General features: G+C 37.8%; 1 protein-coding gene across 1 annotated transcript in view; it reads left to right on the forward strand.

Moving 5' to 3' along the window:
* VPS50 (VPS50 subunit of EARP/GARPII complex) overlaps window positions 1–12,307 on the forward strand; it is a 136,782-nt gene that overhangs the window by 13,663 nt on the left and 110,812 nt on the right. The window contains exons 3-4 of the mRNA XM_052638565.1: window positions 9,519–9,641; window positions 10,970–11,041. Coding sequence (XP_052494525.1) covers window positions 9,519–9,641; window positions 10,970–11,041 — 195 coding nt within the window. The remainder of the gene's footprint in view (window positions 1–9,518; window positions 9,642–10,969; window positions 11,042–12,307) is intronic.

Genomic DNA, 12,307 nt, shown 5'->3' on the forward strand with positions numbered 1-12,307 from the left:
TTATTGAGTACCTACCTACTCTGTGGCATTTCTACTTTATAACATTCTGGGATTTGGGGTAGAGTGTATGCTAGCTTTTAGAATACCTCTGTGAAGTAAGAGAAATGGATTGGCTGACTTCTTAGTATCCATGAAAAGACTCCTAAAATGACCCTAATTACAGAGCTTTATTTTCAGAACTTTACCAAGACATGAGGAAAGTGCTGGAATAAGAGCCGGGAGAGGTGGTTCAAGTATTGACTTAAATGTTTAGCTTATTATTAAAGGGAAGTCATTTTAATAGCTTTATACCTCAGCTTCCTCATCTGTGAAAATGTGATTCAACTAGAGCCCTTTTAGCACTGTTTTTTAGTATCTCTATTGTAATATTTTTAGGAGAGATATGACATAAAAATACAATCAAAAGAATAAACTGAGCAGTTTTTTTTTAAAGATGAGTATATTGCGGTCTGATATAGACAGAATTAGTATTAACACTTTTGATTAGGAGACTTTTTTAGCTTTAGTGATTGGGATAAAAACTTTCAATTTAGGATTATGTTTCATTTAAGACAGGTGTTGCCGGGGTCCAGGCCGGTGGATCCAGGGAGTTTGAAGTGGGGACGGGAGTTGGCGATTAGGAAAGAATTATTTAATTAGAGACATAAAGAGAGATTAGGAAAGAATAGTGTAGAGGAGAAAATAGAGGAGAAAAAGAGGCTATATTCCTTGGTTTACATAGAAAGCCAATAAAGCCCCAAGACAAGGGGCTTGCACCGTCTATGTAGGCCGCAGGTGCCCTCTTGAATAGCGGAGGGTGCCCCACCTTGGGCTCCCTCTCGGTTGGGTCTTAGAAGCCCAGGCAAATAAGTAGACACGGCGAGCCTCTATGCTCCAGATGGGAATTTAGCCTGAAAAGGGAGAATAAGAAAAGAACGACATTTGGGAGCCAAGCATCAGTGCAACACCCACTTTATTTTCAAAGGCAGCTTATATACCCCAAGTTGTACATAAAGAAATAATGGAATATGCAGAGTTATGCAGGGGCAGCAGTCCTGACCCTTATTGAGACCAGGCTTTCCTTTTGCATACCTTCCCGTATACAAAAGGTCTCAGGTGATTTACATTATCTTCTGGCCAAGAGGCCTGTTAACATTTTTATGGCTGTCTTCCCAGATAAATGTCTATCAACCAGAAAACTCATTTTCCCTTGAAGTGTTTTTTCTTTAATCTGCATCACCCAAAAAGTACTAAATAAAGTTACATTCCTATAGAACAAAGGTGCAGTGGGTTATAACAAAGAAAGTACTTCACTCAAAGATCTAATGTTGCTAATGCAAGGGCTACTACCTGTTTTTTCTACATACCAACTATATCAGCAAATAAAAGATATGAAAACTTGGCAGCAAGTATTGGCTCAACAATGAAACCCTTAATCAGTCCTATTCTAATGATTTTGGCTCCTCGGAAGCCCCTACATTCCTAGGATGTTTTAAGCTTCCTGTGCCTCTCACGGGGGAGGCTGTAAACAATCACATGCGTAGCTGTTAAGAGTCCGGATAAACCTGTCAGGCAGGCTAGAAAGCTATCAGAGGGGTTTTTGGATTGAAACACTCTTATTGTGCCCAGGAGACTTACTATCTAAAAGCTCTAAATTAACTTTTTCCAGAAAAAGGTGGTAGGGGGACAGCCCCCTGTTAATGTCGGAAGAGTAGGTGGAAAGCATAACACAGTAAAGCAGGCAGACTCTGGTTTTGGGGGTGGATGCTCGAGAAAATCCAGGGGAACCCCTGAGGCCTGATCCCGCCTTTGCATTTGTCAGGCCCCCTTCCTCATGACCTTTGCCACAGGAGGGATTCCCCAGGCTGGCTCCCGGCAAGGTGTCTTCTGCAGGCGGTTCCAAGAGGGACTATGACTGTGGATCTGCAGAATTATCTAGGATTTTTCTTAGGCACTCATGGATAACAGTGTTTATCTGTGTTCTTTTTAACCATTAATGAAATTCTGCTTCTCTTGGCTTTAGATGCTTTGGGATTCTTAACCACTCTTTCTAGCAGATCATAAAAGATCTGGCAATGATTTATTGTGCTTTTGGCAATGATTCATTGACCCAGGCAGTTACTAAGTTATGAAGATGCAAAGAGGTACAAGACTCTGTTCCTACCTCAACCTGAGTAAAAGAGGCAAGCAAAAATAGACAACGTGGAAGGATATAGTAGAGGTCTATAGTAAGGTATGCATAGTGGTAGCATAGCTAGGAGACGATGGGGGTAGGTAGACATGGGTGCTGGGTCTTCTAGAATTAGTGATGAATTTGTGTTTGAAGGATAACTAGTGTACAGATAGAGTTTTGAGTGGCAGTCCTGTGCCAGGATACTGATTAAAAAGATAATATGAGGTTTAGTAAATGAAGAAAAGTTAAAATTTGAGAGACATTTAAGAAACAGGATTAAGGACTGAGGATTTTATTGGCTGTCGAAGGCGAAGGAATTGGAAAGACTGAGGTCATTAGACACTGGGATTGAAGGTGCTATGATATCTTTTCTCAGAATAGATAGAAATCTCAATTTAAAAGAAATTCTTTTAAAGAGAGGGTCTGATCAGGTGTTTGAAAACTAAAACCAGAAGCCCTAACTTAAGGCTTAGACACTGGACTTTTCTCTGTGTGCTTCAGTTTATGTGTCTGGTCGTCAGCTTTAGCTCGGCAGGCATGTGGCAAATAGCTGAGGTTGAGAAATTTTTAAAGATAGCTTTTAAAAATAGATGTATATTTGATGCCTCCCTCCAAAGCAGTTACCTTTAATGTTTTCTTTATCATAGGAATAAATTTGGGATAAAATAATAGCATAGCTATTGAATAAGAGAAGCAAGTAAAAATATTTGGCAGAGTATCAAATATGAAAGTTTTGCTTGATCATTTTGTGATTTTTATTACATGTTAATAATTCAGTGCATTTCTATGAATAAAATCAGTTTTTCTTCAATATATCCTTCTTTAAAGACAAATATGTATATATTTGGGTTATTTTGAGGAAAGAATTAAAATAATGCCACTTTAATAGTAACCTTTTTATAAAAATCTGTAAATCACGTTGCTAAAACCTTTCAAATTGTAGCGCTAATAATATTCCACTAGATGGCACTGACAGCCTGAAGAAAAACAGTCGGCTTGAAAAGCTGTTTTATTTGAAACACACAGAAGATGATAAACTGGCTGCTTTGATAGATTATTGTTGTTCTAATAATAATTTTAAGAAAATATGCCATTTCCCCAACGTAATCAGACATCTGTCAATTCATTATAAACTTACATTGGTAGATGTATAGTTTTAGGGTCTTTGTGATCTTGAATCCTATTTCATTTGTAAACAGAAATTTTCAGTGATTTATGATTTTTATAATACTGATTGCATATTGAAAACTCTGTGTTTCTGTTCTTCCTTTAAGCTCTGTTTAGTTTTTGATAATCATGTTTTGTCCTCAGTTAGAACTCTAATGTGGTGTTAACTTTAGTAAGATGATTTCTGTTTTTAGTATTTACTGTAACAGAATAGCTTTTTGTTGTTGTTGTTGACTCCTGAAAAATGCAAGCAGACAAATAAACCTTTTGTCCTGGCAGACCTAAATTCATGCTGTGTAAGAGCAGACTTTCTTTACTCCCTCACTTGTGCCCATACAATGCATTCTGTGTTTATTCTGGTATATAATGGGAACTATGGTCTGATAAACTATGTACAGAAATGGAAGTTGGTTTGCATTTCTTTTTTTATTCTACTTTACGTTTTTCTGCAGGATTTTGAAAGCTGACCTGTGAAATGAAGATTTTTGCATTCACCTTTTTATTTGAATAAAGACCTACTACCCAAGATGATAAGTTTGCAGGCTGTTCTGTGGGTTTAAAAATTAAATTACTTTTCAAAGAGAATATTGAACCGAATAATGTTAAGGAGAACTGTTAAGCTGTCATAACTAACTTTTTACACTTGTGAAAGTGAATAGGATTGAAAGCTTGAGCCTGGGTTGATATTTTTAATTAGTGTGGTATTTTGGATAATTTGAAAGTAGTGATTCAATATAAAATTTGTAGTTTTTTTTTTCCCTCCTGGACTTGAATATATCCCCTTAAGAGGTGAACTCTTAAGTGGGAAATAGTTTTGTAAAATTATAGCCTGGTTTCTTTGGAAACCATAGATGTATTGGAAATGTTTTATAACACCTTTACACTTGAGGGCTCCAATTGTTTTATAGACTTGAATCCCCAGTTCTCATATAACCTTTTGTTGTAATGTTGAGAGGAAACATGGCTTGGCTAAGATCAAAGATGTTGACTTAAATTTCTATTCTGATTTTCTTTCTTTTTCAAAAAGTTACATTTGCAATATGCATTTTTATATGTATTAATATGTTCATGTAGCTTTATCCCAGAGACGATCAGAATAGAAGAATAGGCTAGGTAGTATATATTATATACAACCTTATGGTGTACTATGACTGCTGGAAAAGACAGCCTCTAAAACACTGAGTGACTTCTTCGTTATCTACCACTTTCCCAAAATATTCCTGCTTGGTGTATTATGTTAAGAAAATGTTGAATGTTTATGCTTGTTTTTGGGTATAGCATCTGGCACCGTGGTAATGTGTTAAGATATTTTTAGTAAAGGAAGAATATGGCCCTAGTTGATAAAACAGCGTGTTGGATTTTAACAGCAGCACAGCTGTTCCATTTTCTTGGCTTTTGGTGTCCACATAGTCTCTCCCCCATGACATTTTTCTGCCCTGCGGGAAGTCATCTGCTGTTACTTAACCTGTTGTATGCTTTTCCACTCCACTGCTTTTACTTCTGCTTCTCTTTATTTTTTTACCCTTATTCCCCCAATCTCTAATATTTGAAATTTTACCTTTTCTCATGTTCTGTAAATGCCACCACTTCCTTGAGATGGTAGCTCACAATCCTTTAATGCCCTTCGTTTTGTTTGTATTTCCTTTTTGTTCTGCCTCGCATCATCATTTATTCATCTATTACTTCAGCAGCTATCTGAGCAAAGAGCTATATTTTACTCATCTTTGTTTCCTTATGACCTAGCACAGAGGATTTTTACATAGTGGGACTTTAATTTAAAAAGTTCTAAAATTGGAATATGTGACTTGACTGGGAAATAAGAGATAATGGAGCTTTGCTAGTAGGCAGGTTATTTCCTAAGGATAATGTGGGAGAGAGGTTTGATTTGTTCTCTTTTGACATTTGCATTTTCGTCTCTATGTCCTTTACAATCAAGCTCATCCATTGTGGCTTTTCTCCGGCTTTAATTCTGGGGTGACCTTCGTGTACTTATTTGAGGCGTAGATGATTACCCGCCCTTAGTAGGCAAGTTGTGACATGTTTGATGGGTGGTTTGTAGTTGCTGATTTTTGGATTTTCGAAGTTTGCAGAGCATTCCTACCACTATTATTAACAATAATATGTGTTTATTAGTTACTGTGTATCATAAACTTTACTATAAAAATTCTTTAAGAAACTGTACCCTTAATAGCAGTCGACAAGACTAAGATATTTTATTACCAACCATAGTTAAGGCATCTAATCTTCTTGTAACTTTTAAGAACATTACATATTTTAATTTTGGCTTAAGGAGTTTCGTTTGTTATTCTACTCCCCTGATTATACCTTTAAACTTGTACGGAATCTTTTGTTTATTTTGTTTATGTGAAGTTTTGCCGCATACATAGATATTGGCTTGCAAAACTGGTTCTGTTTTAGGTGAAGAATTAATACTTTTGTACATTTCCAATCCTAGGAAACCAGTTTACATAATGGTAAAATTATGGAGTGATTGTTTTAAGAATATACCGTCTAGCTGTTTCTTTTATTTTTCTACTTTATATGCATAAAATATTCCTACAATCATTTTACATTTATTGTTACTTCTATTTAGAAGAAAGAAGCCTTTCCTTAGGAGTTTGTGGATAATTTTGACTATCAAAACAAGAAGATACAGTCTCTTCTTTCCCCTTTGTTCTTATATTCCCTTTTTTTTTTTTAAATATACAATTCACTGTGTAAATTAGTTTTAGTTTGATCCATGATTTTTATCTACAGTGTGCCTTGGCACTTGGGAGCAAATGATGGAGAATAAAGAAAAGCCTCCGTCCTCAAGAAGTGTGTAATCTGATGGGGCCGCTGGCACTGATAGCAATGAGACGTTTCGAGAGTGATTGGGTAGTGGCTGAGTCTTACAGACAGTGCAGCGGGATTAAAGGGAACGTGGTGATCGTGATTCCAGGCAGCACGGAGCGTGTTCTGACTGAGTCCAGACATGCGTGTTCAAACAGGAGCCCCTGAAAGGAGAGGGTGTTTTACAGGGACATGGTGCCAGGCATTTGTTTTGGCTGAATTCTGCTATGTGTGCTGTGTTTCTTTTTCTGCCTTTCCTGATTTTTCTCTCTCCCTCCCTTCCAGGTTACTTAGTCCAGTGTTTAAGAGTTACATGTCACTTCTTTGAAATTATTTTGAGTCCGTCTGCTCTCAGTGATATAATTGCTTAGTGTTCTACGAAGGAATGGCATTTGACCTTTTATATACATACATAGACTGTGCATTTTTTTTTTTTTTACAGATACATCACCTTTGTGAAATGAGCATTTGTGAGATACTTATAAATCATGTTTTCCCTCTGACATTCTTAATAACTTTGGATATTTGTTTCACTGTCATTTGGAGTGTGTGTGTATGTCCTTTACAGGTGGAAAAAAAATTAGGCATGAGGAGACTAAGTTGATATTAATTAAGGTTAATAGCCAAGTTGCAGCTAAAACCTGTGTCTTTCCCTTTAGATTAGTCAATAGGTGGTACATATAGGGAGAACCTCAGCATGGAGTTAATGCCATATACACATTTTGAGATGACACTGCTCATTCACCGCAGTCTATTTGAATTTCCAACTTGTTTCACATCTGAGCGTTTTCATTCTTAGAAACTTTTGTAATCTTCAGTTTTTTTGCTGTGTGAATAGTCCCAAGTACATTTATTTGCCAGTGGTGCTGTGGAATTCCTAGGGAGGCATACCCTCGCTTGGGCTTTATTCCTTCCCTCAGCTTGCGGTATCTGAAGCTGGTTATTTCAAATGCCTGTGCACCTTTAGGGAGGGAGAGTGCCAGGAGTTTCTGATCTCTTTTTCTATTTCATGTCTCACTGTCAATTCAGATTTCCACAGTATTCAGGGAGGTGGCCTGTGGATATGTTAACTAGTTGGAACCCTTCCGCAAATAGCGTGGGTTTAACACAAGTCTGCTGAAACTCTTCTGTGCCGTTGTCCAAGGTGCTGCACAACTGAGTGTGCTGTAGATAACCCCCTACCAGGATACAGCTCCCGCTGTTACCATGCTGGACTTCTTACTGCACTGGTTGTATCTAATCGCAGCAAAGTCAGTGATGGCGGTATCTTTAACCTTTTCATTTTTTTGATAAGTGTATTTTTATAAGTTGAGTTTTGGTACTGAAGAAGCGTTTTCTTTTTCATGCACTTTTAATTCTGCAGGTTTAGTTTTTATGATTTTACCTTCTCTTTTCAATTTATCAGAATTTTAAATGTGAACAGTTAACTATTATCTTAAGTTTCAGGTTTATTGCTCTGATATCTTCTTTTAGCTTGGATCTACTGAGAGGAAATAACTTTATAGTAATTGTATAAATTTAAGATATAAATTAAAATCTTAAAGATATATAAGCTAGGCTCTTCCTTTTTTTCTTTTCTAGAAATGAAAACTATGCCCTGCAATAAAATAATCTAGAGTGTCTCTTCTTGGAAACTTTGGTCCTCAAATTAACCATATAATTTTTGTATGTTTAATTAGTAGTGATTCATTAAGAGTTTTTGTCAAATATTATTTTGATTGTAAAATGATTTTAAATATGGATTTCTTTTTGTGTACTTAAATCTTTTAGATCAATTTGAATAAAGCCAAATGATTAAATTATATGTCTGTAACAATGTTTTGATTAATTAATGTGGCAGAGAGTGGTATCTGTATTATTGAAATTTCCTAGTTAACTGAAGTTTTATCCAATTATGCAGTGAACTTGCATAGGATAAGGACTTGTCTGTTAAGCTCTTTATGGTTGCATATCCATAGAAGGCCCATAATGTATCTTTAGAAAGCAAGCAGTTTGTCAGAGCTTTAGGTTCATAATCGGTTCATTAATTATAGTATCAGTACACTTTGAAGGAAGCCCCATGGGAGTACAGAAGGAACCTTGTGAACCGGTTTTTTTTTCTTTTTTTACCTATTTGTTTTTGGCTGTATTGGGTCTTAGTTGTGACACTCAGGATCTTGCATTGCGACCTGCAGGCCTGGGCTCAGTTGCCCCACCCTTGGTATATGGGATCTTAGTTCTCCAACCAGGGGTTGAACCTGAGTCCTCTGCCTTGAAAGGCAGATTGTTTACCTCTGGACCACTAGGGAAGTCCCTTGTGAACCTTTTGTGGAACAAGTTTTTCTTAGCCAAGCGGTGAGATTTTCAGCAGAAAATCTGTTCAGGGTTCCAATACTGATTGTGACCTGAAAGCCATTGAAATGTTATCTGGTTATCTGTTGTGAGAGGGCTTCCCTGGAGGCTCAGATAGTAAAGAATCTGCCTGCAGTGCCAGCGACCTGAGTTCAGTCCCTGGGTCGGGAAGATCCCCTGGAAAGGGGAATGGCTACCCACTCCAGTATTCTTGCCTGGAGAAATCCGTGGACAGAGGAGCCAGGTGGGGCTTCATGGGGTCACAAAGAGTTGGACACGACTGAGCGAGTAACACACTTGAGATGAAGAAACTGTGTGTATATAAATGATAGACACTAGGTAGTCACCTTTTTTTCTTTTTGTTTAGCATCTGAATTTTCTCAACTACTAGTTGATACACCAGGAATTGAAAATAAAATCCGAATCTTCAAGCTGGCTAGTATTTTCCTCCAATAGATGGTGTTGGTTACTACGAGTGAAATGACACAGAACATACAAGACACACAACAGACAGACAGGACACCACTCTGGCCAGAGGGATAAGAACTACTGCGCCAGCGAGCTCGCGGTTTATTTATATACATCCCCTCTGGGCAGAATTCCAGACTGTATGACCAAACTTGTTCAGTACAGCGCATGTGCACAAATGTTATTGTACAGTAAAAGGGAGTGAAATTCCGGCCTACTGCAGAGTCTGTCCAGAGCCCTTATCACAAGAAGGGAATGTTCCCTTATTGCAAGGGACCATTAATCTCAAGGCTGTGTCCATCTCCTTGGCAGAATATCCTGTTTGCAAGCAGCACATCTCCACTTTCCCTATTGTGGCCGCATTAACCCTTCAGATGGGTGGTTCTTAGTGTTTGACTTTTTCCTAACTTTACACAAACTTTCTTCTTGTTTCCTGTCAGTTTGTCTCCTTGGTCAGTGTTTCCCAGGAGATTTGTCAGGCTCAAGACAGACGATTATTTATTTCTGTGCAGATAGAATTATAGCAACTACAAGTGCTATAATTTTTTTGTTTTGTTTTCCCTTGAAGGAGGAATTCCGAGAACTTCGAGAACAACCTAGTGACCCTCAAGCTGAACAAGAACTAATTAATAGCATTGAACAAGTGTATTTTTCTACAGATTCATTTGATATTGTTAAATATGAACTGGAGGTAAAAAAAATTCATTAAAACCTATCTAAAGCCAATTTTGTTCAGTGATTTAAATTTTTGAGTGAAATATGAATGGTTTTCAGGATCATTGAATTTATTTTTGATACTAGGACTGATCTGTGATAACCACATTGTGATTAAATGAACTTTCAACATTGTCACAAAAAGATGAGATTATTTTTTTAAATGTAAGGTTAAGTGCAGCTATAGGATATTGGCCCAAGAAACATTTTTGTATTTTTCATTTTTAACTCTCAGCACACAATTATGTTAGTGTACTGCCTCTGTCTTATTTTACGCTGGCTAAATATGTTTAGGAAAGCTCTGAGACTTTTAATCATGAAAGTATATTTACATCATTATTCAGTTGGATAAATACCCTGTGCCATAATGTTTATAACTTTGGCATTTTAAATCTATAAGAATTAAAAAAAAGAATAGTAAAATTTGGGTTTTAGGTGAAACCAAATGCTGTATGCATGCATGCTTCATATGTAGTACCTAGAGTTAGTACCCAGCTTATTTGGAAGTTTCATCACCAGTTGACTGAGACTGGAGGTCTAACCTGGTATTTCCCCATCTTCACCACGGCATGCATTTTTGTTAGTTCCCACACTGTCCTCTGGGCTTCCCTGGTGGCTCAGATGGTAAAGAATCTGCCTGGAATGTGGGAGACCTGGGTTCGATCATTGGGTCAGAAAGATCCCCTGGAGAAGGGAATGGCAACCCACTCCAGTATTCTGGCCTGGAGAATCCCATGGACAGAGGAGCCTGGCGGGCTGCAGTCCATGGAGCTGCAAAGAGTCAGACACAGCTGAGCGACTGCACTTTCACTTTCACACTATTCTCCGGAGTATGTATAATCTGTCTTCAAGTAACCATCACTATCACACTACACATGTAGGGATTAATTTCCATTCATAGTATTTCAGACGGGAAGTAGGTTTTGAGTTCTCTCGTGGATGAAGAGGGAGATACTAGTGGCTGGTAGAGTGGGGAATTAGGAACTTTCTCACATTCTCCTGTTACAGGCATTGGAAGCAGAGTTTCCCAGCTTAGGGGCCAGGAGTCCACACAGGAGTGGGATTCCCAGGAGGTTGGAGATGGTGGCAGTGGAGATAGCAGAGGGAGGGTGGAGCTTGAACCCCAAAGGGTTAGTACCACAGATACAGGCTGGTGTCTGCGGTCTAGTGCGGAGGTTAGGAGGATGGGAGGAGTGGGGTGTGACACTGTTTTGTATGTGCAGATTGTAATTCCTCACTTAGGTGTGCAGGGAAGTGAAACTATTGATTTTTTTTCACTCTTTATTTATGGATTTTTCCTTTTAGAAGCTCCCTCCTGTTCTCAGTTTGCAAGAATTAGAGGAGTACAGAGACAAATTGAAACAACAGCAAGCTGCAGTAAGTAAAAAACACATTTCTGGCAAAACTGTAAAGGAAACACAACAGAGAGGTGTAATGTTTACAGATTTTATGGTTTCACTAATACACTAACGTTTTAAACAAATCTTATTATTTGACATGACTTTGACTCAGATGATACATTTATATGTATTCAAATTTACTATTCAGTTCCCTTCATATTACTTTGATAGATTTGCTTCTAGAACTTGGTGTTCTTTCTCTGGAATCCTGAACATGATGAAAGAATTTTGAATTTATTTTTTTCAAATTACTAAGTACCCGCTTAGATTGCTCCTTGTCACATGGTGTGTGACTTTCCTATCCATAGTTTTTTTTTTAACCCACAGTTTTATGATAGATAGAATGTTATTATATCAGAGTAGAGGTTCCCACTTCTAGTCGAAAGGTCCAAAGAGAATACAGAGTTAAGATTCAGAAAGTCTGAACTGCTTTCACTATTAATCGTGTGACATTGGGCAAGTCACTTTGCCTTGCTAAATCTCTTGTGTCATTTGTGAATTAGTGGGCTAGGCCTGCATTTTACCTAATGATGTAAAATTCTGTGATTTTCTGTTTTCTTTGTGTTAGGCTGAATTCCTTTTATAAAACCCAGACTGTACTGTAGGAGATTAAATAATGGTAGTAAGTAGTCTTGTTAATTTTTTAATACTGAAAGCAGTAATATGTTCAGCCATTTTAATTTAAGATATGATCTTTAATAATACATGAGACAAATAAAGGAAGATATACTTCCATATCTTTTGTGTTATATCCAGAGGCCTCAGTGGGTGCTGGGGTCTCCTAGAGGCTGGTAGCAGTAGCGTGGGGAAGGGCCCTCAGCAGCAGAGGGTTGTGTAGTGAAAGCATGTTGCTGTTATGGAGACTTTGAGTTCAGTGGATGGTGGCACCTTTTGCCTTTTGGTCTCAGCGTGTTTTAATGTGTACTCCCCCCTCTTTGTAACTCATGTGGTAGTATTCTTTTGGGAATGAATCCCACCACAAGGGCCATGTAGCACAGGGGCCTTTGGAATTTGATCCACCTGGCCTTGAACCGTGACCTTGCAGCTTACTGCAGGTCAATTATTACTGTGTCTAAGATTACACCCCCTGGAAAATAAGGAAACGTGTCACCCATTTCAGTAGATTGTCCTAATTACTAATTGAGGTAATGCAAGAAAAGCACTCAGCACACTGCCTGGTGCCGTGGAAGCTGACAATAGCAATATGGTCTATTTAAAACAAGAAAAATGGAAAAACCTGTAA

This window comes from Budorcas taxicolor, chromosome 4 (assembly GCF_023091745.1).
Source record: "Budorcas taxicolor isolate Tak-1 chromosome 4, Takin1.1, whole genome shotgun sequence".
NCBI lineage: Eukaryota > Metazoa > Chordata > Mammalia > Artiodactyla > Bovidae > Budorcas > Budorcas taxicolor.